The sequence below is a fragment of the Dermacentor andersoni genome, chromosome 7 (assembly GCF_023375885.2).
Source record: "Dermacentor andersoni chromosome 7, qqDerAnde1_hic_scaffold, whole genome shotgun sequence".
NCBI classification, from domain to species: Eukaryota; Metazoa; Arthropoda; class Arachnida; order Ixodida; family Ixodidae; genus Dermacentor; species Dermacentor andersoni.
In genome coordinates, this window is record NC_092820.1 from 148114861 (window position 1) to 148141352 (window position 26492).

The 26492-nt window shown below is 48.9% G+C and overlaps 1 protein-coding gene across 4 annotated transcripts in view; it reads left to right on the top strand.

The window, feature by feature from the left end:
- hth (Meis homeobox homothorax) overlaps positions 1-26492 on the top strand; it is a 369843-nt gene that overhangs the window by 329913 nt on the left and 13438 nt on the right. For all 4 annotated transcript variants that reach the window (XM_050180825.3, XM_072289362.1, XM_050180826.3 and 1 more), the window contains one exon: positions 23753-23811. In XM_050180825.3, the coding sequence (XP_050036782.1) occupies positions 23753-23811 (59 nt within the window). The remainder of the gene's footprint in view (positions 1-23752; positions 23812-26492) is intronic.

Consider the following 26492-nt stretch of genomic DNA (forward strand, 5'->3'; position numbering starts at 1 on the left):
CATTTCTTTCTTTTTCTTCGCCCGGAGGCGTTATTGGATTTTCCGGGGGACGGCGTTAGAACAAAAGCGCGGCCGATGGCGATGCTGCTTCTGCTGATGGTCGAAGGTCTCGTCGAGTGCTCTCACAGAACACAGACGCGCCGCGCTGTTTGTTCTTTTCGTCAAACTGCAGTAAAAAATAAAGAAAAGCTTAGGGGTAAGATGATGGAACCAATGTGTGGGGAAAGAGTGCAGGAAGAGACCGCTCTGAGGCTTTTAGCGCCTATCGCCCCCCCCCCCCCCTCCCTTCCTCCGCCGGCGTCGCCGATACGTTTTGAGGACAAACATCGGTTCGCCGCGCCTTCTTTCTACGGTCTCGCCGGTTTCCTGGCGTCTGTTTCCTACGAAAAGTGGGCACTTCGATTGAAGAAAAAGAGACGGTGTGGAGGAGGAGGGGGTGTTTGGAGAGGCGAGCGCGCCGTTGTGCGTAACTCGGGCTGTATAACTGGGTTAGGTGCCCCGTTCGATTTGCTGTTTGTGTTTACGAATCTATGCTCGCTCCTCCCGTGTTGGTGCCGTGCGCTTTTCTCCTTTCGCTGTGACGCCACGTTCAGCGTGTGCGCGCTTCCCAAATTGAAGATAAGTGTTGGGAAACGTTGCCTGACGTGGGGGGTGCCTCCAGCAACCTTTATAACTTTGTCCGCCTCGATCTGTTGTCTACTTGCGACTGCTGATTTTTGTTTTCTTCGTTTATCGGGGCTTATCGTTGTGCCTCACGTGAACCCGGAGAGCAACTCGTGCAACATCTAGCGGGGATTTCCTTCTTGTCGTTATGTAATAAGGCCGTGCATGGCGTAATAGTTTAAAAAGCGCATGTGCGTCGGTATGGAGTGATCTGCCGTTACGTTGTAGTTTTGGCGAGTCCCTCCCAGCTGATTTCGAAGCATATGGCAACGGTGTCCGGTGTTTCTGCTTTTTTTTTTTGTAATCAATTCAACAAAGCGTCTGTCTTACGCAGTACCCTTTATTCGTTTCGCTTGCTTCGACGTGTTTAGTTGCCGATAACAGTTTTTGGCCGTTATAGTTTTTTTTTGTCAACCGTATTTAGAAAGCCGGAAATGCGCGTTCCTCGTATATAGTCTTCTTCCTGTGATCGTTGCTGCTTTTCATGTCCTTTTTTGCACCATCGTCATGATCATTATTATTATAAGCATCTTCTTTTTCTCCTTGTCGTTCTTCTCGTCCACGCCATTTTTCTTGAGTAATCATTATCATCATTGTCATGACTATATTTTCTAGTTGTGCTTCTTGGAGTCATCATGCGTGCGTCTTCATTAGAAATTTTTTTTTTTTCGTCTGGAATTGCTGGCATAACTGGAACCCGTTCTGTCCCAACAGTCCAGTGGTGGGTACCTGGTTCGATGCATGGCATGGCCTGGTCGGATTTCGTATTTCTTTCCTGCTTATCATAAACTATAACGTTATGTACTAACGCATACAATAACGCCCAGCCCTATCTGCCTCTTTTTGGTATTGACAAGTAGGTCCAATTTGCTTGCCCGTGGATTATCAGGGAAGAACAATTCTTTACTTTCGAACGTCGACAGGAGCGCGGGTGTTTGAAGAGGCTATGAAAGAAAGCGAACAGAGCGCAGAATAAATATTGAAAAAAAAACATTAAAAAATTGAGTTTTCCAAAGGTCGCGGCAGGAGATACGTTTAAAGCAATTGGCCAACAAGATGGCGTATTATGACTGTGGAGGGCGTATAAGCTAACCTAGACCCCCACCCCCCTCACACGCCCCTAACCCCCCTTAACCCGATGCATTGATAGAAGCGAAAAAGGCAAAAAGGCAAAAAGAAAAATCTAAGTCTAAGTGACATTTTCTGGCCCAGCCGGCGAGCGAATCAAATGTCAACCCGGCTGTCCCGCGAGTCGGTCCCAGCGGTCCCTTTGCCCTCGGGCGTCTTTGAGCTCACCGCCTGTACGTCGCTGCTTCTCAAAGTTTGTCCTTTCGGTCGCCGTATGTCACTTTTTTTTCCTTCGTCACGTAACTTTGCCGCTTCGTTTTTATCGTTGATTTGTACCTGTCTGTGAAGACGCCTCTTTTCCCTCTCCCAAGTTCGCGCTTGACGTCATCGCTTCGCGCTGTCTTCGTGTCAGTGTTATGTCGGTCCGTTGCTGACTTCTTTTCCTTCGGGCGTTTGGTTATGTTTCGTTATTTTTTTGTTGTTGTTTTCGTGTTTGTGTGACGGTGCTTGTTTCGTTTCGTGACCGCTTCCTCGTTCTCGCTTTCTGAACGTTCATTTCGATCGGTGCCCTGACATGCTCCTGCTCCTTGCTCGTTGGCGAAGAACCGAATGGTATAGTGGGGAAAATTGGGGCGGTCCCTCGTCGCGGCGTTGTCATGGCAACGACTTTGTTCTGGGGGTTTGGCAGTGCGGAAAACGCGAGAAAAAAAAACTGTAGTACTGGCTTTTTCTTTTCATTTATGTTTACGGTGTTAACTGTTAACCAGCGCGTAGCGTTATGGCTAGTCATACACCGTGACGCATCATTTTAGCGAAGATTTAGGCCTGTCTCCTGCACAGCGGTCACACACACAGCCACAAGATATAACCGCAGTTAAAGGGGGTACTGACATGCATTTCTGACTATTCATCTTATGGGTTAGGTGAAAGCCCTGCACCTCTAAACCCTATAAGAAATAGTGGCGAGCCTCAAAACGCCGGAAACAATTTTATGTAAAAGATTTTCTAGAGCCCGTTTCGTTTTTGTTTTTGGGAAAACATCGTCTCTTGATGTAACGACACAGTACGAGGTCACGTGGGGGCAAGACATTGCGGCCACGTGACCACATAACAGGTGACCGAGCGAGCCGGAGCGAGGATCGGAACGTCGGCAGTGTCCTGCTCCCACGTGACCACATACCGTGTTGCGACCTCACCACTCAGTATGTTCCCGGGCAAACGAAACCGAAACTGGCTGTAGAAAAGCTAATACTTCAAATTGCTTACGGCGCCTTGAGGCTTGTCACGATTTTTTTCTAGCGTTGAGAGCTGTATGACTTTCATTGAACGTGCAAAATAAAAAAAAAAAATTGATTACTCGTACATATCATGTCAGTACTCGTTTAAAGCTTAATATAAGTGGCTGGGTGTACCGCAGCTATCTACTGTAGATCTACTTCCAGGCACATGGTGTCGCCAACAGTCTTGTCTATGTTGCGTTCCGTCTTTAGTGCTGTAAATATGTCACCGTGGTCTAAGCGACTAACGACAGCCAAGTTTTCTGCCTTAACAACTGCCGTTGTGTTTAGTTACACCGAAAATGAAAGCTCAGTTCTTCCGCTGGCTGTAATAGGTGCACAGTAGAAAAACAAAGGTGTGTACAGGTTTTTGTTGTAACACAACGTGGTTGTAACTAGGTGTAACTGTGATAAACGGTAAATGATGTTGAGCGGGATAATTGCAGTTAGCGTGGCCCGCATCGTTGCACGTGTGACGGTGATGACGACGATTACTACTGATGGCAACCTCTTTGAAATGTCGTGGCGACAAGGTCTCCTAGCCTGCCGGAGCTAATCAGGTTTTGCTATATCTACTGCAATCTAGCATTTCGCCTAGCTTTGCTCTATCTCACAAAGCTACCTATGCCTGTAACGACCCTTCTCCATCTCTTTCCCTCTTTACACCGCCGTTACTCTAAGCGTCTACAACTTACGGCGACCGCTGACTGGCGAAACAAGACCGACGTACAACAGCACACAGTGCCACCTAGCGGTGTCGTCTCAAGGCGCTCTTTCAGCCTCGGCTGGGTGAGAACGAAACAGCGCATTTAAGTTCGTTCAAGCAAGTAGCCAATGACGAGATGAATAAAAAAGAAACCGAAAAGGGCTGGGGGGGGGATAGTAAGAAAGAACCCTAAACTGTACTGGAAGCTTTTGAGAGTAAGGCTTTAACAAAAAAGCCGGCAGAAGATATAAATAAATAACAATAAATAAGTGAGCTTAGAAGGCAGTCGCTTGATTTGGGCTCGTAGCAGCGGAAGGGAACGTCGCATCGATTTCGCATGAGCAGATCGTCTCCCTATATTCCAACAATTTCGTTTGTCTTTCTTTCTGGGATGGGGGGACGTGCTCCTCACCCCGTTGGATACTCGACGAGGAGGCGTCAGCTGCGCCTTCCCCATAACATGCTCGTCGTCTCTCTATTCGTGCGCGCTGCCGCGTTTCCGCGACACGGTCGCGAGGGTGGGTGGTGGTGGTGGCCTCTTTGCGAGCTATGGTTTCCATCGAGCGGCGGCGGGGAGCGTTCTCTGTTCTGAATATTTCGGTCCTTTCTCTGCGCTCTTTATTCTTCCCCTCCTCTCTCCTCGAAACGTTCTGCGAGAGCGTTTCAAGGAACGCTGTGCCGCAGCATTCCAAACGCGAAGCAAGTCCCCCAGATTCGTGCCTGAAACCGTCGAATTGCTACTCCTTGATTGCGTTCTAGGAATGGCTACGCCGCACGAGCAGTGTATGTGCGGGAAAACCACATTTACAGGCGACCGTTCTAGGTTTTAGCATTGTGGAAGCAATGTCGTTCTCAGTTTTCGGTCGGCTTGTGTGTGGATGGATTTAAAGGGAGGTTTTCTTCTTCTTTGGCTCCTCCACCACTTCGCGTTGATGACTGTCTGGCCTACCTTTACCGGACCGTCCGATCACGGAGACAGCGTGGTCAAAGACTTGGTAGGCTGATCCTGATAACCAATGCACAATGTATGTCCTTACAAAATGTGTTTGTAGCATGGACCGACACCGGATGCATTGCAACGTAAGAGCAGCTGAAAGCCTCGTAGTGCTATCCAATAAGGGTGCCCAGAAGCATACCTCAACAATTCTAACGCGAAGGTATCGTTTGACGTCCACGATAGTCTTGCGGTGGTTCCTGCCCAACTTCTCCCCGATTATGTTCTCGGTATGCAGCCAACTCTTTAACGTAGTATATTTTTGTATTTGGTAAAGTGCATTGTGAGAAAGTTGTTTTAAATTCAGAGTGCCACTGGTTGGTCAAAAGAAACTGAACTAATCACGCATTGTCGTTCTACAGCCTTATTTCTTGCTGACTTAACTGCCGTCATATCGAATGCCATGTTCGAGCCGAGCACGAGTTTGTGTTGCGAACTTTAACATGCATGTGCCACTTTTGTTGGCGAACTCTATGCGATGGTGGTAGCAAAAAAAAAAAAAAAAAAACGCGCTGCAATCTTAAAACGGACCATTCGATGACGTCGCTCCATTATGGCTTCTGAGATATTTCTGCTTAGCGTATTTCGCCAAGCACCGAAACCCCCAAAACTGTTCATTCTCGCTAGGCTTTCTTTCTTTCATCTCGTTTTCTTTTTATCTCCGTGCGATTGCTTGCTGATGTGCGTTGTGAGAAATAGTTCCTTTCTCTCCCCTTACGAGTTCAGCGTCATTTATCTTGTCGCGGACAAATTGTTTCCTCCCCGAAAAACGGAACTCCAGCGCGAGCACTGCTGACGTTGCAGCGTTCTGGAAAAGAAAGAAGAGGTCTTCGTAAAACTCGAAACTCGATAGATTCTCTCGGATCATTAGCTCGAACCGCTCTCATTCGCGGAAGCTCTTTACCTGCGTATTTCGAGAATTCCTGCTTTTTTTTCTTATCTTCGGTCCTTTTTTACGACGCGATACATACTTGTATTACAATACCTTCCTCTTCCCAACAGCCTCTTCGCTGGAGTGTAATAATCTTCGAGAAGACCAGTTTCATGATGGAGCGGCCCGAAATGAAACGGCGAAAGGCTCTGCCTATTACTTCGCGCGTTTATTTTTTAGAGGTGATCTTGTTTCGTGCGTGTCTTCTTTTTTTTTTTTTATGCCCTGTCCTATCGCCATTATTCGACGTAAATCATAATTTTCGTCTTCGTTGAAGCTAACTTCTCGGCATTACGGAGCTTTTGGGGTGGGAAGCCTGCTTTACGCGGTTCAGCCATTCTATTTGCCAGAGCGTGTATACCGTGTGTGTGCGTGTGCCTGCGTGGGACGTAAAACGTTACCACAGTGATGGTGTGGGCACCTCAATGAGTAAATAGCGAAGGTGCACCTGTCATCAAGCTCGCCAGGGACAACATAGGCGCCAGGATACCCACCTGTAGCCTCTAACGCTTCATTTGTAGGTTTTAACCGTTATGAAGTCGGCTTTCGTCTTTTTCTTGTCTCACATTTCTCGTGCACACGCGAACAAAGCAGCCACGTGTGCGAAGTTGAACCTACTGCTACTGCTACTACTAGACCGACCGACGCGTGTCCCCTGTCGTCATCTTTCTCCCACAACATGCGCGTTGGAGTGTCTCTACCCTTAGCGTATCTAAAGTTTTTTGTTCCTACGTGATTTTGAAATGAATACGCTGACTGCCCTTACCCGATGATGAAACTACAATGGCTTGCTAGCAACGAGAACTGTCAAGTAGCGCCAAGTTTCGGTCGCCTGGAAACTGATGATGATTATGATGATGCTGATCTTCACGTTCGGTACGGCAGGCGCCATACCCGAGAGAGTGCGAAGAAGAACCCCCGAGTCAAATTAGAGTGCGGGTCGCAATGATCCCCCGGCGAAGTTTCGGCCCTCTCAGTGTCTTGCTAGTCTGTAGGGAAGCGAAGGGACTCCTCCCGAAACACAAGCCGCTTGGCACGGCGCGACGCAAAGCAGCGCGACGTCGAGCTTATCTCGCCGAGTCTCGCTCGGCGGCGTTAATGAGCTGACGTTTGCGTCTGACAGGCGCCTGCGAGAACTGGGGAGGGGGGAGGCAGGGCGAGCGGATCTTGGAGCGACGAGGCGAAGTAGCAGCGCCGGCGTAGTGTGTCTCTGCGTGCCCGCTTGTATCTCTCGTGCCGTTAACAATCGCGGTGTGTTGCTCTATTTTGCTGGCCTGCTTGTGTTTCTTCTCCCCCTCTCCTCTTTTTTTCTGTCTCGTTTCGATTACCCGCGTGTCTTCCCGGTCCTGTCTAAATCGGCTTATCGCGCACGTGCTGGTGCGCTGAGGAACCGCGGGGGAAGGGGGAGGTGGAGGGGGGGGGTGTTCTCCCGTAGGTGTGCGCTCGGCTAATGAGGCGTGAATATCTTGCCTACGTGGCCCGCGCTGGGAGCTGCTATATCGGGTGTCGGCAGATCAGTGGGGGTAGGGGAGAAGAAAGCTTCGGGGAAAAGGAAAAAAAATTCTGGTGCAAGCAGATCCGCCAAACACTTCGGTGTCTCGACGTCTACCAGTCCCTGGCCTTTGAACAAATGTGAAAACATGCACTAAAGCAAAATTAGAAGGGAAAATTGGGCAAGTTGGTGCATATTCCAGATTTGAGCAGTCGTTAACTAGTGATAAAAGAAAGAGGTACGTGGGGACGAGAAAGAGGTGCATTCGAGATGTAGGGCTTTCTTCTAGCGGCGTGTCCTGCGTACATCTCGTTCAGGTCCCACGTATTTTTTAATGCTCGTTAAGGGCCTATCAAGTCTTGGGTGCAATAAAGATGGGCGGCAGGGGGAGGGGGAAATATATATATATACGGAAAATACAACTGGTCGTGTCTCAGCGAGTTCCAATGTCGTGCTGCCGCAGTGAGTAGTGCCTTTGAGTATCGATTCAGTGTTTCCTGCATGGGAGTTCACTACGTAGGAGGGGAGGAGGAACGTGTCTGTACTTGCAGCCTGTGTATAGCCTTACACGCCATCGACAGCTTGCTTCTCTATCTCTCTCTCTCGTCGACTGATCCGCGTAGTAATCTTCCCACCTCGCATCGCGACAGCTCCCCACTCCTGAACAAGACTCGTACGTACGATTCGCCCCCCCCTCCCCCCCCCCCCCCTGACGGAGAGCCCGCGCGTGACTTGTCGGGCGTGCACTTCCAGGATCACCGGATCAAGTGTACTGCGTTTCCCGGGTGTATACAACCCATAGAAAGGCAGGCGGGAGGCAGAGGAGGCAAAAGGGACACGGGCACCTCTTCCCTACACACTGCACGTCAAAGCTGCTTTGTTCTTTCTTTTTCTGTTCTATTTCAATTGGTTTGTATTCCATTTCTTCTATCTTCTGCGCACAGAACTCTACACGCGCTTTACTTCGGGTTCTGTCTGTCTCGAGAGAAAGTCGCTGTCCCGAGAGATGTCGCTGCTGCCGGCGTGTTGCGCGCCTGTCCCCCGTACCTGCTTTCCCTACTCCCACGTGACCCGGCGTCAGTGAGTGGAACGCTGTGTGGTCCGGGGATGGCGGAATCTAAGTGTATATACGTACACGCACGCTTTCTCACCTTGACTCCTCCTGGGAAACGGTGTTTGCTCTTTCCGGCCTGTCGCAGAGTTGCCACTCTCGTTCCGGTTCTCGAACGCGGTTCTAGTCCTCACGACTGCTTCCTACGCTGATAGTTCTTCTCCGAAAGGCCGATTCGATTCGCCTGCGATCTGCTTTCCCAAAGCGCTCGCGCGCGTCGTTCTTATGGGAGATCCTTTTTTTTTTATTTCGAGCTTCGGTATTGCCTCGGTAGCCGAACTGCCCTTCAACGAGACGCTCGATAGCAGAGCTATATTTAGGCTGTACCACTGCTACCGATACATACAACAGTACTGTTCCACTTTAGAAAGACAAATGTGTCAATAACGCAGTTTTCATTTATTAGTGCAGATAAATGAAGGCTAAATTTGCCCTTTCTTGAATTTCGCGCCGGAATTTCAGCGCCAGTATAAATCAGTCTGACGTCACTGATGTCAAGCCTGACGTTACAGATTGTGTGTAACGAAAGTTTCTCGATATTTGCGGGCAGTTTTCTACTATGGAAAGGTTCCTGGAACTTTGCCAGGTTGACTGTTTTCTTGTTTTAGAATGCAACGTAGTCCTCTGTTCATAAACAACTGACTAGACCAGAGGGCGACCCAAGAAAGGTGACATTGCCCTGAAGTTATCGTTCGTTTTTGCATATTTTTTAGCTTTTGAGACCTCTTCTGACGATAAGAGGAATGGCTTTGTGATTACAGGAGCTTAGATTACTGATAGAACTTAATTATTAGTATTTGGTATACGCTGGTCCTCTATAGCTACGTTGGCGCGAATCCGATAAAGTCAGTTGGAGTCTGTCTGTCGGACCGATTACCCGTCGTCGAGTTCCAGGGAGCGCCGAGGCGGGTTCTGGCAACGCGTCTGCAAGTTGTGGATTGACTCGCCCAACCTACTCTGGAAGGTGCGCGTAAACGCGGTCGGGTCGAGCTGGGTCAGCTCGACTTCTGACTCGACCCGTTGTGGCTCGACGCATTCTCGACCCGTGTCGAGTTTATGTGTAAACGAAGCTTCTGCGAGTGCCTTCGTGAAGAAACGTCGGGGCGGGGGGGGGGGTGAGGTTTCGACTTTTAATTTCCAACTTCATTGTTTACCCCGTTTTTGAAGGAATTTCAGTTTCGCGCACTGCCCAACCCAAGTCCCGTGGGTGCAGCACTGTATTCCACCTTTTCTACCGCGTGGACGCGCTGGTGTCCTTAAAAATCATTACACCGATCATGTTGGATGTCTATTAACTTGTCGTCAAGAAAATGCCTGTTGATATGGAATCAAATGTCACACATCATTTCTGTGTGTGCTCGCTGCCTGCATTGTTTCTCGTCGTGCAAAACCAAAGCGAGAGAGAATGAGAGAGAGGATGGTGCTCGACGAAAAATGTGCAGCGAAGCTGCGAGTGAGGGGCGGAGAAAAGGAGCGTCTATCGATTTGGCAATTTGTGGTGGCGGCCGAGGTGAAAAGCCGGTGGGTAGTGAAATCCCGAGGACAAAGAAATAAAGGATAGGGACAGATAAAGAAATTGTAAGGCAAGCCAGGTAACAATAAATAAATAAAGCGGATAAGCTTGACAGAAACATTGAAAACAAGAAATCTAGGGAAAAGAAATCAATATAAAATATTAAAAGGCAAACTGTCATTTCCCTAAGAGTAACGAAGCTATATACATAATATACAAATGGATAGATAGATACGAGCAGGTTGAAGAAACAAAGCTGGCAAACTAGAAGCCATCATGAGTAAAAAACAAAAACATAAGAATATATATATATATATATATATATATATATATATATATATATATATACACAGGCAGATAGCAGGATCAGATAGATAGATAGATAGATAGATAGATAGATAGATAGATAGATAGATAGATAGATAGATAGATAGATAGATAGATAGATAGATAGATAGATAGCACGTAAGCTAGAAAGAGTGAATGAAGGTACTGCCCTTTTTTTACTGTTAAACTTCATCGCTACTACTACTTTCTTTCTTCGTGTTTTGTTTAGGTTCGCGTCATTCTCGAATCTTTTTGCCGTCATATTTTATCAATGCTTCCACCCCCCCCCCCCTTTTTTTGTGTAAAATAGATCGTTTTTGATCTCGCGCCCAATTTATTTTTCTTCTGCTGGTGTTTACTTTGAGTTCGGTTGCACTCTATGGTGCGCGGGTAGGCTGCACTGTACAGCTGGGGAGCGCGCACGGGCGGCCAATCTCTCGTTTCCACCCTGCCTGCTATACTTCTTATTTTTCGCTCCTTTGAAAATCGCTCTCTTTCGGTCCCGTCGATGCCCATCTATTTCCGGACGCGGCTGTTGGCGGGGCGATATTTTTCACCGGCGCGGCGGGCGTGGTCTCGGATATAACCTGTCGTGGGCCGCATTGCTTTTCTTGTTGTCTGCCGCTGCCTTTCCCTCTCTTAATGTGTCGCCATCTGCCGTCGATTCTCTCTGTACGAACTCGCGTCATTTTAAATCCTGGCGTCTGACCTTTGCCTGTGTTTAGAGCTATCCTCCCACTGTAAGGTGAATCAGAGCAGGTTTAAAGCATAGAAATATTAGTGGCCTGATGCCCAATATTGCCTTTTTATTACATTTCTATTCGAAAGAAATGTGAAGTGCGCGACAGAAATATATGTATATGGACGGGGTTGGGGGTGTTCCATACCAAAGAAAGCACACTGACCGTGAAAGGCTCCATAACGGCTGCACTTCGGATTCATTTCGTCCATCTGTGATTACTTAACGGTTGTTTTAACCTTGATTTAACGAAGTCGATGGGACCCGGAAATTATTTCGTTAGATAGAGAACTTCGTTAAACTAGCAATACCTAAAACACTCATGCCAATAACATTGTATTTTTATAGAATAAGAAAAAGTAATTTTTGCCTGCGTACTCGCTTATCGCAAACAGAGCCCACTGAGTGTGTCAGGCGCTCCTTCATTGGAGCGGTAAACCTTCTTCACAGGTCAATGGCGTCCGTCAGCTTAACTGAAAGCCAGCACACTCGTATTTCCTCCATGTGTTCCGCCCAAACTTCGTTAAATCGGGCTAAATGTTGAGTTCACTTCGTTCTTTCGAGGTTTGCAATGCCCACATGCGGGAGCCACGGTGGAGGTGCTCACCTATCACCTCGTTCTCAGCAGCAGAGTGGCACAGCCAACGAGCCTGCGTCCGACTTGAATCAAATTCGTTGCATTTCAAGTGAAAGAGAGGAATAGTAGCCTATTGTGTGGAGATTTCTGATTCCGTCTTTCTTTTTTCTTTGTTGAAAAATTCTTGTGACAAACAGAATAGCAGGCTGCCAAAAAGCCGGCGCATCATGGATGCAGGTCGACGCAGGTCTATCGGAAAGTATACATTTCCACCCGTGCACGCTGTGGGACAGCCGCCTCCGGCCTAAACCCCGGGGCTACTATCCCCCACGCGCAAGGGAGGTTCGTAATTCACCTCGCCCGCGTAATTCATCTCGTTTTCTCTACTAACCTTGATAAGGAGTGTCATATGAGGGTGTCCAATGAAAAGGCTGGCACATATATGTATACATATACAGTGAGGAACCAACTGAGGGGTGTTCCTAACCCATCGCTCATACGCGCTGCAAGAAGAGTGAGATATGACGCCGAGCGCCCTCTGCGGGGTTCACCAGACAAGAGCAGCGCCCGCGGGCCACGCGGGTCCGTATCTCGTTACCATTTCTAGGTATAGCCTTATAAGTGGCGCCCTCTTCTGGGCTGCATATATCTCCGGGGGTTGCCCCGGCCGTTTCCTTTTTATCTTTTCGTTTTCGCATGTCCTGTCAAACCTGCCTTTGATCACGGAGGCCCATCCATTCGCTCACGCCTTCTGTGTGATCTCGCGTTCTCCCAGCGGTGCTGTATACCGTCTGTGTCCCATTGACATCCTGACTAGTACCGGTCACAGGGAATGCCGCGTTGGGCGAGATTATCGGGAAAAAGTTGGAATACTTTGTTGGAATGGCGCGGAAACCATCGCGCAACCATGCTTGCGCAACGTGTGGCAAGCGTGTTCGGCGGGACAGCGAATCTCCGAACCGTAGCAGCGCACGAAAGATGGCCAATGTAGGCCCAGCGTTCGGCATGTATTGGTTCAACGCAAAAACGACGCTGACATTGACGTTATCTTTGACGACATTGACGTTATCATGGTGCTACTCGGTTGCATGTACGAGCTTTCGTCGGCTTTTTCTGTGATGATACGGGATGATCGGCAGGCCGGGCTAACCGTCGGCTGTCATAAGGAGGGGTTTGAATGCCCCTTCGTAACCGGCGTTTACGTTAAAGACAGGTAGGCCAAACATTTGTTCAAATCGTTCTGAATTGTTTACTCCACGTGTCTGCCTGAGTTCTTTATCGAAGCTTTGCAGCAGTCTTTTGCAACTTGGGGAATTTAAGGGTTTTTCAAGTTTGGCCTGTGGGCTAAGGTAAGAAAGGTCTTTTTACGTGAGTCGCAAATTTGTTATCCGAGTAATTGAGTTGAGGCAATCGACGTGCCACGTATTTCTCATTATTTCTATTTAATTTTGGAAGTCAACTCCACTGCCTGGTATAGGTGAATGTGCTGCGGTCAGGTGTTTTCACGTTACTGCTTTAACCGCATTAAATTACCCTCTCCCCTCTTTGTCCGAGCCGCACAGATTTGCGAAGCTGATTGTCACTAGCTAACCTCCTTGCATTTTCACACCTCTCTTCTCTCACTCTCTCAGTTAGAAGGCCGACGAATCATTAAAAAAAAATTTCCGCTTTCTATTCCCCCTTTTCTTTACCAGTGCTTAGGGTAGCAAACCGGACGTTCACCTGTGTTGTCCTCCCCGCCTTTCCTCTCTTTGCTTTCTCTCTCTTGTGGTTGATAAGAAAGACTGCGAAGGGGGAGGGCGAAGGAGGTGGTACGAAACGAGAGGCGCCCGTATAACAGCATTGGTTAAAAAATAAAATGGACGTCTATCGACACGCATCAGGTTTTTTTCTTTCTGCTCCTCTATTCTTCGGCTAAAGTATACGTGTCGCAGGCTCATATCTCACTGCTCGGGTTTCCGTGCCGTCCATTCTTTCTGCTTTCCTGCGCCCTTGCCACCGCCCGCCCAACTATCCCACTGCGGACCCTCTAGCGCGTCTAAGAAAGGCGCGATTGCGAACGTGGGAGGGTACTCTATGGCTCGAGGCGTTATGTAGCCCTTACTCATCCCCGTATAAAGCTATTTCCTCCTTACTCTCTGCTGTGTCTATGATGGAGAGCCGCGAAGCGGACGGGACACCAGATATGTCATTTGTCATTCGACAGAAAAGAGGACCTTGCTGTAGCGTCGCAGCAGCGTGAGAAGCAAGAAAACGAAATATAACGGACAAAAGAATAAAATAAAGAGGGACAAGTGAAGGAAGTGGCTGGAGGCCTTTTTTGTGGAGCCGAACTTAGAGATCGTGCTTGACGAAGATTCCTTTCCTTTTCCTTTGTTTTTGCTTTTCTTGTTGCAGTTTCTTTCTCTACATTTTACACTTTTTTGTGATAAAAGTTCATTTTTCCCCCGGGGCCATTTCATGACGCGAATGCGATATTTTAGAACATGAAGGAAAAGGTGTGTGCGTGGTTGACGGTGGTCGCATCTGTGCGTGATTTGCTTTTGTACACGCCTGCGCGTATATGTTGTAGTTTAATGCCGAGTTTCTATCTCAAATTCTGAGTTTCTTCCGCGATAAGACAGACCAGAAGTTCTGCGTTCTGGTGCAAGAAATCCAAGGTGGACTTCGTCTGCACAGGCGAATACATATGGACGGCCTTGCAGCAGACAGCAAAGTATAGGACCTGATTAGTTCGTTGTGTAAGCGGGGCAGGATGGTTATGTACTGAAGTACGGCGGGTGAATATTAAGGAGCGCTGTTGAAACTTCCCAGGCCATCGATGTCTGTCTTTTTCTCTCCGTGTATTATGCGCTGCATAAAGCTTCTTTCACGTGAAAATGTTAAACGAGCGCATACGTAGGAGTTGAATTCCGAGCTTCTACTTCAGATTCTGGTTTTGCGCTAAAAGACGGACCAGAAGTTTTTGTCTGCCTTCTGGCGTAAGAAAGCCACGAGGGATTTCATCTGCCATTCTAGCAGATAAGTTACTTCGTGGCTGCCAGAAGGGCGCACGAAGGAACTGGTCCTGCCATGTAGCAGACGGTGAATGAAGCAGAAGTGCTGATTGTGTTGCTAATAACCACAAGTGTATCAATACCAGGATCAACAGCTGAGTTACTCAAGAAGGATTTCGTCTGCCAGAACGAAAGACGAGCTGACGAAGGACGGGAGATACCTTGTAGTAAACAGTAGACTATGTGTAGTAGCTGCTTCTTTTACTAATAACCACAACTGGATCAACAACAGGCTAACCAGAACTTCAAGTTTATCATTCTTGTAATTAGTTTATATGTATGTGTAGTCGAATGTTTACTACAGATTCTCTGAAAGCCATACGGCAGCCTCGTATGAGATCTGATGCTTCGCATTAGAACGCCGCTACATTTCCGGATCACTATTATTGCTTCTTCAGGTGAGATGTGACTTCAGTTATCAAAAACCATATACTATCACAAAACAATGTTGAAAGGATAAGACGCTCATGTTATGCATAGCGATATAAAATAGTCACAAACAAGTTAAAACCGAACAGAAATATTTAATATCGTAACAGCTACTGTAAATCGTCTTTCTTTTTTTCACTAAGGTGAATGACTTGAAAGTCTCCGTGCATCCCACCGCTCTTAATACAGTTATATGAAGGCCATGTTTATTCAACATTCAAAAGAAATCACCCGCTTTTTTATGTGTTCGTTTTTTTATGCTGATTTATTCTTAATTTCTTTATGAGGACAGTACATTCAGTAAGCGTTGAGCTAAGAATGACGGTGATCAGCGGACATTATCTTTCAAGAATTCTGTGTTTTTTCCATACATGACGCGTGAAAGTGCCAACGGGGGTAGCGGAAGTTTTCAATTTAAGTGAATTCATTTTTATTATGGAACATTGAAATAAATGGGCAGGAATCTGCAAAAAAGAGTTCCCAACACAAAACTGCATGCGGGCGCCCCTATACGTGGGACTAACTGTAAGTGTAATATAATCAAAGCTGATCTGACAAGTAACGATTTTGCGCCTTATGGGGCCTCATAAGGTGCAAGGCTTATGAAGCCAGCCCTGTAAGGCTTGCTATCTCACGTCTGACGTTGCTATGGAACACCCGGCGCGTGATTTATGCGAAGCGATCCATTCCGACCTCTCCTAATTTCCTTTCTGTCAAGCCCCTCCTATAGCACGAGCCAGCTAGCTTACACTCCAGTCTCGTTTTGTGCTTTCTGCTTTAGATTTCTTCTTACAAACTTCGACGTCTCTTCCCATTTTCCGTATTTCCTTTTACGAACTTTCTTATCTTTCTTCCCAGCTGCATTTCGTCGCCAGCAGCATTTCCCGTTTCTTTCGTATGTGTATAACTGCCGCCTCAACTGCTGCCTCTGCTGCTGTACTTTTGCTGCCGCTTCCGCCGTCGTTACTGGGAACTGTCACGCGCTCTTTCTTATCTCTTAGTATAACCTTCGTAGCGGAGCCGAAAAGCGCGGAGCCCAGTTTTGCTGCGAGAGGACGGAGAGAATGCGAGAGACGGCCATTAATTTCGTATATTGAAATGTCATTCCCGCCCTGACACGCACGCCAGTCAGCGCATGCACGGGCCCGCCTGCCTGTGGGCGACGCGGCGACATCGCGGCGTCGGTCTCCTTCGCGTGGATTAAAGAGATTGGATTCTGTTCCATCTTTCTCACATATACAGCTCATTTTATTCCGTGCTTTCTTTTGCTCTCTCTCCTCGATGAGCGCAATATCTTTCGCGTCACCTATAGTGCTCTGCGATTTTGTTTTGTCAGGTAACGCTCCGTGACAGCGCAGCTATTAAGTTCGGTGTGTGCGACGTCTCCTAGCTGTTTACGAGACGTAGCATTGTAATTGGTTCTGCGTGCTTTGAACGCCTTGCCGCGTTGTCAGCGTTCAGTTCGACTCGTTGTCAAAGCCTGGAAGTCTTAATTTGAGGAACACCCGAAAAAGTAACGTAGCGAAGGTAGAATGGCGACGGGTTGTTGGTGATATAGATAAGTTAAAAAGAAAAAAATAACGTACTGATGGCGATCAGCGAACTTTCTAATTAATGATCAACGTTTTTTCTGTTGTAGATATCAAGCATCACAATCGGCGATGGTTCCCGATCGATTTAATTACCTCGTACCTTAAGCTTATACCTAAGTATAATATCCCCCCCCCCTCTTTCCTATTTTGCCTGCGCTGCAAAACAATCGTTGGATTGAACCCGTGAGCTTTGTGTTCAGCAGCAGTTGCGTGTGCTTCCTTGCAACAAAGAGCAACGTCGAGCTCAACTGAGCGCGCGTTCTTTCATTCGGTCTGTCGCTTCGATATGGTGTATCCACACGACGGACGGCTCCGTGCAAATCTGTGCCGCGGACGCTTATTCCGCCGCCCGTCCGGCTGCGAAGCGCATCCAGACGACGGACGGACTGAGTAGACGACCGCGCCGGAAAAATAAAGATGGCGGCTACGCCCGAAGCGACTCCCATCCGCCTCGAACCTGTCAAGTCGTCGTCGTCCACTGTGTGGCCCGTAACTTTCAAACTGAGGATTGTATTTGGTTTAAATTTGTGTCCAGAAGCTTCGACAGCAATGTATTCGTGATGAGTGGACACCGTTTCCGAAAGCGATACTCAGATTCTCGGCGTGTAGGCTTAGGGTGGCTGTATTGGCTGAACATGGCCTTGAAGATGTTGCGGCGGCCCGGGCGGACCTCAGTGGCCGTAAGTTAATATAATTGCTTGTTTTTACTCACTCTAGATGGCGCCGTCGGTGTAACAAAGACTTTGTCATAGGTGTTTACACTCTGAAGGAAAATGGAGATCGAAAGGAAACGACGGTTGGCCGCAGTGGCTGTTGTTTGTCCGAATTGGACACGAATGGTGTCAGCAGCGATGAAGCTGTTTCAGAAAGATCCCAAAGCCGCGCTCGTTGCCAGACTGTAGAGCATGCTAGGCTAAATCCGCAGCATTCGACCCCCAAAATCCGGATGCGAAAAATAGCTCGGCATTTTCCGTCCGTGGGGGTCGCGGACGACGCGCGGACGGCACAAATCCGTGACGCGTAGTCACGTGATGCGCAGTCCGTCGCGAAAAAGACGGATTTCGTCCGTCGTGTGGATCCACCAATAAGCGGCGACCGGCAAGACACCAAAGAAGCGCAATCCGCGCCCAGATTGAAGGAAGCGGAAGCTTCCAGCCACCGCGGTTTCGGATAACTACGCGCGTGAGACGTCTTTCCTCATAGATTTGACAACGCTGTTACAAAAACTCATCGCACAGCGAGCAAACAGCGCGAATCGCCTTTTTTCTAAGGCAAAGTTGTGTAGCGGAGGGAGGGTGACCGGGACGGCCTTCTGGGGGAGTGCAGAAAGCGGCCGTCTGGAAGCGCCGAGTAACTCCTCATAGTAACTCCTTAAGAGAGGGAGTATTCTCAACTAACGCCACGACGCTTTCCACTTTCAACGCGCAACACCCTCTCGACGCCCGCGCGGCGCGCTTCGGCCTTTGTTCTCCTAGTGCAGCGCCACCTATGAAGTTGGCCGCCGCCCGCGTGGTGAGTTCCCCTCCTTTCTCTCCAACATAGGCCCAAGCCCAGCCGAGCCTGCAGCGCTAGCCCTGTGTGTGCGTTCGTGCACAACCGCGTGTGCGTTTGCGCTTGTATGTGCGCGCGCTGGCGCGTTGTTGGAGCGAGAGGCGTCGTCATTAACGAACCTGTCCAAAACTTTGGCTCCCGTTCTCCCCACATCCACCGGTGAAAAGCGTTCCTCCCCTGCTTGGCTCGCTGTGCTTTTGTTCCCTTCCCGTTTCCCCGGTTCCGTTTTCCCCGTCCCCGACTCGCACGCGTGGCGCGGGAGCTCGGGAAACCCGGTGAAGGGAACGGCGGAGGAAGAAAGCAAAGCCACTGCCAGTGGCGGAGCAGAGAAGAGTGGGGGAAAGTGTGGCTTTGTGCGTTTGGCGGACTAATTGCCTTCGGTGCCACGACGCTCTTGGTCGGGCGCGTTGGGACAGAAAGGAAAGCTGTGTAGCTACGAGGGTTGGAATGCCGCACTTCGCGAGGTGCAGCAGGAAAGGACTTTCGTTTATCGTGAGGACTGGCTCCGCCTGGATTTCGTCTCTTGTTTGTAGCGCGGAGATGAGCGGGAACGTGCCAACGGCCCCTGGATGTTGCTGCTATAGTGGATGCGTGATACTCGAATGCTTCTTCCAGACGCCAGCCGACGCTCGACATCATCATCAAAATATGGCACGGTGGCAACAAGCTTGGGTTGCATCCGCGTAGTTTTGAGCCTCCGTCTTACGACGCAAGTTGAGAAAGTTGCAGCCTAGGAGTCAAGATAAACCACTCGGGGCGACTCAAGAAGTGGTTGCATACTAACGCCTTGGTGAGGACTAGCTGGGCTTTATGTTCAAGCTGGAACAGCCTAACGCGATGTTATTGCTGATATTGACGAGTGGTTGGTTCACGCTTCGCGGTGGTTCAGTGACTACGTAGCGTTGCGTTTGCTTCGCACGAGGTCGCGGGTTCGACTCGTCGTGGCCGAATTCCTGTGGGCGGAACTCAAAAGCGCTCGTATACCATGCGTTCTACGGGTGCGCGTTACAAAAGGAAAAGAACACTGGAGGTTGTCGACATCAATCGGGAGCCCTTCGCTACGGCGTATCACCTAACCTTCATGACTCAATCCATGAATCAATTGCTTCTGTCACTTTCCTTTCTTTTCTGTCACTTTTACTTCCTTCCTTTCGCGCGTTATTTTTCGAGCGTTTGCTTTTGCAATCGGGCTCGTCATTCGAATTTCCCTCACGTACGCAGCGAGATGTGCAGATCTGGGCGAACACACTCGGACATCCAGTGATATCCAGCTTCACCGAGAGACGATTATGGGACGAAAACTGTTAGGAAGGTTAATAAGGCTTCGCGGAAACGATAAACTTGAGCCCTCCGGTGGCTGCTCGTTATCGTTCAAGTCGCAAGATTTGGGCCCCGGGAAAACCATTACGGCGGGGAGCTATAGCCAGCGCTAGAAGCCCGCTCTCCTGGTGCATTCTCTTCCTCGGAAGACACGCGAGAGACGGAATGAGAAGGAAAGCAGGGAAACGATCCATCATCGAAAATGGACCCGCGGTCCAAATCGAGGTCTCCTGCGTTCCGTCTTCTTGCTCTCGTACGTTCCTTCTTTTTTTTCCCGATGTGTTTCTCCTTGCGCAATTTGTTATTGCTAGAGCCAGAATTTGCCTTTGCTTCGAGAAAGGATACTCAGCACCGTAGCAAGGACCCAGACATTCACCTCCGAGTGCGACATTGAGCTGGTGGCCGTTCGTCATTGTTGGGCCTTACTATATAAGTCTACGAACGGGAGCACAACTTAGAGGCATGAATACAAAGATACGTGTACAAGGTTGAACGACCCAAATCAAACGCAGATGCGGCCGAGGCTCCCCGATGTAAGACACTGTCTTCGTATAGGTAAATTCCACCAAAAAATGTTGAGACAAGTCGCAGAAGTTCCAGTCGTTTCTTTTCTACGAAGTCTGCGCATTATCTCTATACACAGTCTGTAAGCTTAGGGCACGAGACATCTCTCGGACTATTGGGAGGAACTAGGCGTGCAAGGTTTATTTACAGCATTTACATTTTAAACAAGAGATACATTCGACAGTCTAGCGTGACTCCCAAATGGAGCACGCAAGACGACGCATACAGCATACGAGCACACAGCTCACAAGCACGATCACAGAGCACACTGACGAGCACGATGACGAGCACACTCTAGCTGCCGACAAGCAGCCGCTTATAAACACTCCGTGCTCCCTAGATCCCTAGGTGAGGGAAACGGCTGTCCAATCGGACTGTCCATAGTCGTTGGGGCGTAGTCGACCCGACTTGGAGGAGGAGGGCTCACACACACACGTACGCACTTTGGATTCCCAGAACCCGAATTGAGCGCGTCCTCGTAGCCAGATGGTCACGCCTGACCCCAGCCGGCGCCCCTAAATTCCAGAGCTGGCTTTCTCCTGTAGTCGCCACGAGTGTCTGCAGACTGTGACGAATCCTGGGGCCCACGTACCGCAAAGCACCCTTTTGTTAGGAAAGCTTTTCTTGCTACAGAGAGACCCTGTCGGCGGTGGCGGGTTCAGTAAGAATAGTTGGTCCGCCGATCGCGTTTAGTCACAACGGCGCCGAGGGGGTGTTGAAGCGGCACCTGGAGGTCCCTACGAAATGAGTCATCGCAACAATTGTGATAGGCTTCCATGGTTCTCTTCGGGGAAGCTCGCAACGCTCGCAGCTGCAGCTGGCTGAGAAAACTTGCGTGTTGTCACCTCGACAGGCCATTCCTAACAGCGCTGAGCACGAGTTCGTTGGTTCGACTCATGGCCGCGGTGGCCGCTTTCCGGTGGGGGCTTAATACTAGAACACTTGTTTACTATGGTTTAGGTAAGCGTGAAACAACCCCTGGCGGTTCACTGTTCAGTTGCGGTATCTTAAACCCCACAATTTAATAATAGTTTAAATGACCTACTCTGTAAAGTCTGTGAACCACAAATGCCAAAAGAAAACGTACTTGTGAAAAGTGTATTTCCCTATAGACCTTATATTGCGTAAAGGCGAGGCCTATGAACAGGCAAACCTGTCTGCAAGATGTGTATAGGCAATCTGCACATTGTTTAAATTCATAGCTAAGAGGGCTCTAGGTCCTCACCTGTAGCGATAACAGTTCAGTCTCCTCCCTCCCTCGCGGCTGGCATCATTAAGTCGCTGTCATTTGCTAGTCGAGCACTCTGTTCTTGTTATTCACTCGGGGAACGGGGAGAACTGGTGTTTACGACAGTGAACGCTTGGCTGAGACTGTGAGCGGGAACGTTAAGAGAAAAAGATCGCCGATGATAAGGCGCTCTACTGTGGCGCTCTCCCGAAAGGTCGTTAGGGGGCTCCGAAACCACCTCTACGGGGAGCGGCCCTACAGAACATCAAGTATTCATCGCCCGAGAGGAGAAAGCCAGGGGGCGATGTCAGCGCTTGGTGTCGATAGCGACGGGGCGGTTTCTATTCCGGTGCTAAGATGGCGGTTTGGGACAATGCGTATAGAGGATGGTGCGTGACGAGGCAGGAGTTACGCTACGAAGTACAGACGGAGGAGAATTCAGCGATGGGCCGAATCTACAGCGCGTGTCTTGAATGCGTTGCAAAGCGCGCAGTAGCGCGCATTGTCCGAGAGGCGTACTACGTCATTCCACATACACGGCAACGCTCATTCTTGCCTTTCTCTATATCTACGCGCACACGCATACTGCCACGTGCCGATCACGCCCGCGCACATACACATACACGCACGTACGAGTGAGCGCAAGCACACACACACACACACACACACACACACACACACACACACACACACACACACACACACACACACACACACACACACACACACACACACACACACACACACACACACACACACACACACGCTCGCTCGGTCGCTTCTCTCTTCCGCAGCGTCCTGTGGAACGAAAATGACGGGTCGTTACGTCTTTTAGTGGGCTCTCCTGAGAGGTAACAGGAGGGTTTGTGGAGTGGGCGGCCGGGGAAGAAGCGTCTCGGTCTGGGAAAAGGAGCGTCATCATCGTTAGGAGGAGGACGCACCGCGTTTCTGCGCCGGTGTGTTTGAGCTTGGAGGGGGTGTACAAGTGGTAATGGCCGACCTGTGGATATTTTGGAAGGAATGGAAGCCCTCCCCGCGGAACCGGATAGCGTATAGCTGTAGGGCTCTGATGGCGCGAAGGCGTCAAAGACCGCGTTCGTGTGCGGTTGTGTGTGTTTGTAAACGAGGCCTCGTTTTCTGCTTTCCGGTGTGGCACGCGGTGGCAGATATGGAGGACGGGCGGTTATGCGGGTAGATAGGTGGGCAGGTAAGTAGGCAGGCCAGGGCTGCGAGTCTTTTTCGAAGAAAACGTTGGAGGAGGCTGGACCTGTGGAGTTTCGTCCGTGTATACGATTAGTTCCCGGTGGTTTGTCTGGCGTTAGAGAACCGGGGGTATTAAGCAGACGACTGCTTTCCCATTATCCCCTGATCGTTTTGCCCGGTCGTCTGGTTTATCGCAGAAGCAGAAGCGGCAAAGACAAACGTGGTGTTTCTTTTTTCTTGGAATGGGGTTCGACTTCATTGGCCTGAGCTGCATGTTCCCGCCTTTCTTAACCGCTCCGCATCGATACGCCTAATGACGTGTACGATGTTCTGGCGGCAGAACGCTGGGTGTGGTCATGTGTTGCGCACATAGTTTCTTTTTTTTGCGTACCGAATGACGCCTGATTGCCCGTCCTCCATGTACCCGGTGGTCGTTGTCTACGAGGTCACCGGGGCGCGGCTCTTGCTCGGCACGTAATAGGGTCTGCCATTCTTGGCGACCAGTTGTCCTTGTAGTTAGTTAAACGAACTCTTTAGCATCTTCGCTCTAAGGCGCTACTGTTGGGAAACGGGAAAATACCTATAGCGCCGTGTATCGCAAGGAGTGTTTCGCGCTTTTCTACGTTACCTCGTTTCGCTGACTCGTTACTTTGTGAACGCAATGGTGTTTGTGCATTTAGAAACCCGCGACAAAGTGTACCTGGAGTCTCTTTCGCATCATCATCACCATCACCGTCACTATGAACCTTCATTCCAGGGGCGAAAGCCTCCCCCGGATATACCGAATCGCACCGGCAGTGCGTCAGGCACTACAGCTTGTCAGGCACTACATCTACTCCATCGTCAGGCACAAACTTGTTTGTCTCAATAAACCATCCTCCCTGCAAGTGTCAACAATGCTTCCCCGCCTTCAATGCCTGCTGAGTCATTATAATAGAACACTGGTTACCTTTTCGATGCATCAGATAACGTGCTCAATGTAAACTTACAGTTTAGAGCAGGACCTTAACATCATTTACGTGTTTACGGCTGTCCGGTGCATCGGCACACATAAAAGAGATGACCCGAGACAGCTTAGGACGTTGGAGCGAACGCTGAAACATGACGCTTGCACTGTTCTGTACTGTTACTCCGCACCGACGTTAATGTTCACAGCGACGCTTAGATGTCTATGACAGAGCCACTAGATGCTATACATAGCTACATGCTAACAAGCGTGAATATGAGTACGGTAACGTTGAACTGCCTTTCCGGGGACGTGTGGTCTGGTGTCGTTTCAAGATCACAAGCTTGTTTGAACGTTTCGCGAAATCGCAGCCTCGCTTTAATACGAACCAGATTAAATAATAATAAAAAAATAAAGTAGATTGAGTTCTAACTTTGCTCCTTTTCTTTCTTTTGTCTTTTGCAGGTTCATTAACGCGAGGCGAAGAATCGTGCAACCAATGATCGATCAGTCTAATCGAGCTGGTAAGTATACGGCGTTCCTCTTCTGCTTGCTTGCTGCAACCCCCCTCCCTCCCCTTTATTCTGTGTTTTTCCTTTTTTTTTTCTGCGGAGTCATTGCTGTCGTTCTCCTTTGTTCTGCCTCTGGCGCGTTCTGTAATCAGTGCATTGCGCAGCCTCCGCGATGCGTGCGAGCCGCAGATCGCGGAGACTGCCGCGTTGCAGAGTTTTCTAAACAAACGCCTATGCGGCAAGGCTTGTCGGGAAGAGTATTGGAAGAGCTGCGCATCTTCTTCGACTTCGATAGTCATTCGGCAACACGGCACTTTGAGCCTGCTGGCTCTTAGTGCTGTGCCCTGTGTTTTTTTCGCGTTTGGTTCGTACCGAATGAAACCAACAGACCGCCGCAAACGTCGCGTCAATACTTCGCGGGGTGCACAGAGGCCTATAAAAGAACTCTGGGAGTGCGAGACGGCTTTTTCTTTTTTATTGAGCGTCTTGGCATATAAGCACACTGACTTCCTGCTATAGGGCCATAAGTGTGTTGGGCTTTCTCTTATGAAAAGTATTTATTATGTGCATTCAATTTATATTGGATTGTCTGCAAACTTATTGTATACCGCGTTTACTTGTTAAACAGAGTTATCCTTTCTGGCTGGACGTCGCTTATACGCGTAAACAGTCTGCAAACAAAAATGGCTCACGAGCCCATTTCTTTTCATCTGTTGAGCTTTACAAACTTCCGAGCAGCCTGTTTACAGAAAGCCTACATATATTTAGTCGAAGAATGGTGCAGCGCAGTACGTCTACAAGCCGTCCTCTGTTAGACTGTCCATAGCCCTCGCAAAAAAAGTCTAAAATTTCTGCGCAAATTGGCTGTATAGATATCGTAAATAAATATTTTATTCCTATGCCACTAAAATGAAACAGCGTGTGCCACTCAATATCGCAGCGCCAAATGACGTAAAGAAGGAACAGAGCGAATGCGACGTTCTGCAACTCCTATTTCTTTTTTCTTGCGAGCTGTTGCGCCGACAGTAAGCAAACAGCATTCGTTCCCACTCCCTTTCACGTGTCGCCACGGTGTATTTCGCTCTGTACAAAGTTTTAAAGCAGGCCTTCCGTGTTGGTTCCATTGAACAGACAAAAATAAAACAACGCCCGAAAGTGACGGGCAGTGATCGGCCGTTGGTTGGTCAACGTTTTGCACTCAGTGAGCCACGCCCACTTTGTGAGAGACAAAGAGAAACAATATCTCTAGTTTTCTTTGTGAACGGAGGACATAGCATAAAGAAAGGAATTGATGGTTCTCGGGCAAAATTAAAAATCGCCAAAAAAAGTTGCTAACACAAATCGGGCGTGTGATGGTCGCTGCTCTGCAACTGCGTCCGCGCCCGTCCTCTAAAACATTCTTTTTTTTTTTCTTCTTCTCCTTCAATCAGAGCAGAATAAAGAAAGGTAATTACTTCGTTTTCTGTTTCGTTTTGCGCTTTTAGCGCTTGCCTCTCGCCGTCCGGAGAAGTTGATTGATCTGTGTCTCACGGCACAACTTTCCTCCCTGCGCGGCGGAAATGAGTTTATCCATTAACGTTCTACTTCCGGAAGCAGCGTTCGTTGCGGGTACGCGACAATAGAAGGCACGACTTCAGCGCGCCCGCACAAAGCTGATGAGCGTAGGGCAAGCTAGTGTGTATTGTGTGCAGGGATGCGAAGCGACAAGTAAATAAATAATTAAAAAGCTAACTTGCGCAATCGCGTTATAGTGCCGGTTTTTTTTTTTTATTTTTTTGCTGTCGGAATTGAGCATTGAGCTTTCGACATTGCGTTTAAACCAGTCGAGGTGGTTGCGCGGGGTCTGTAATTAAGTCGCATGCCGGTCTGCCGCTGGGGGGGGGGGGGGGGGGCTCAGTATAGTATAGCTGCTGTGATCTGCTGGGAAGCGTGAGGTGGTGGGTTCGATCCCAGGCCTTCGTAGCCGCACTTCAAGGTCGGTTAGGTGCAGCAACGATCTTGTATAACGACTTGGGGGTTGGGGATTAAAGGAAAAGAAAACTTCAGGTCGGCCAAAATAATTTCGGACCGATCTGTTACGATATCGATTTAGACAGTATCAGCGATGCCTGCCTGATAACATTGTTTGGAGTTAACGTGCGGTCTTCTGGCCTTACACTTTTGTCTCCTCCACTCACGTTTACGTAGTTTACGCGAACAAGCACCTCGCGAATGAACTATACTTCGTAGCGACTTTTATCTGTCGGTGATTTTAATTAGCCAAATGAACGACTATATAAGACTCCAAAGCCGCGTATACAGTGCGTCTAAGACTTATAATTTTCATACTACCTTAATCTATCGATATAATAGTACATAGTTAGCATGACGGAAGGCAAAGCGGTCTACACTCAATCCCTAGACGGTCTAATTCATAGGCTACCGGAATTCATTTTTTTTTTTATAACGGCTGATATCGTCTCAGGTGCCTCGCGACATCTAACGCTGTCAGTCGACCGATTAGCCTATAGCACGAAAGCTCTAACGAATCCAGTCCGTCTGCACTTGCGAAAAAAAAAGCGCCGCCTTTGCATTGCTTTAATTTAGGCACTCGCGTAAATCTAGCTTGTCGGTAAGCATATCGCAGTTTGCGAGGTACCCGGTTACTGGAAAACGTACGCATGAGTGGCGTAGGGTGCCTTATTACCACGTGA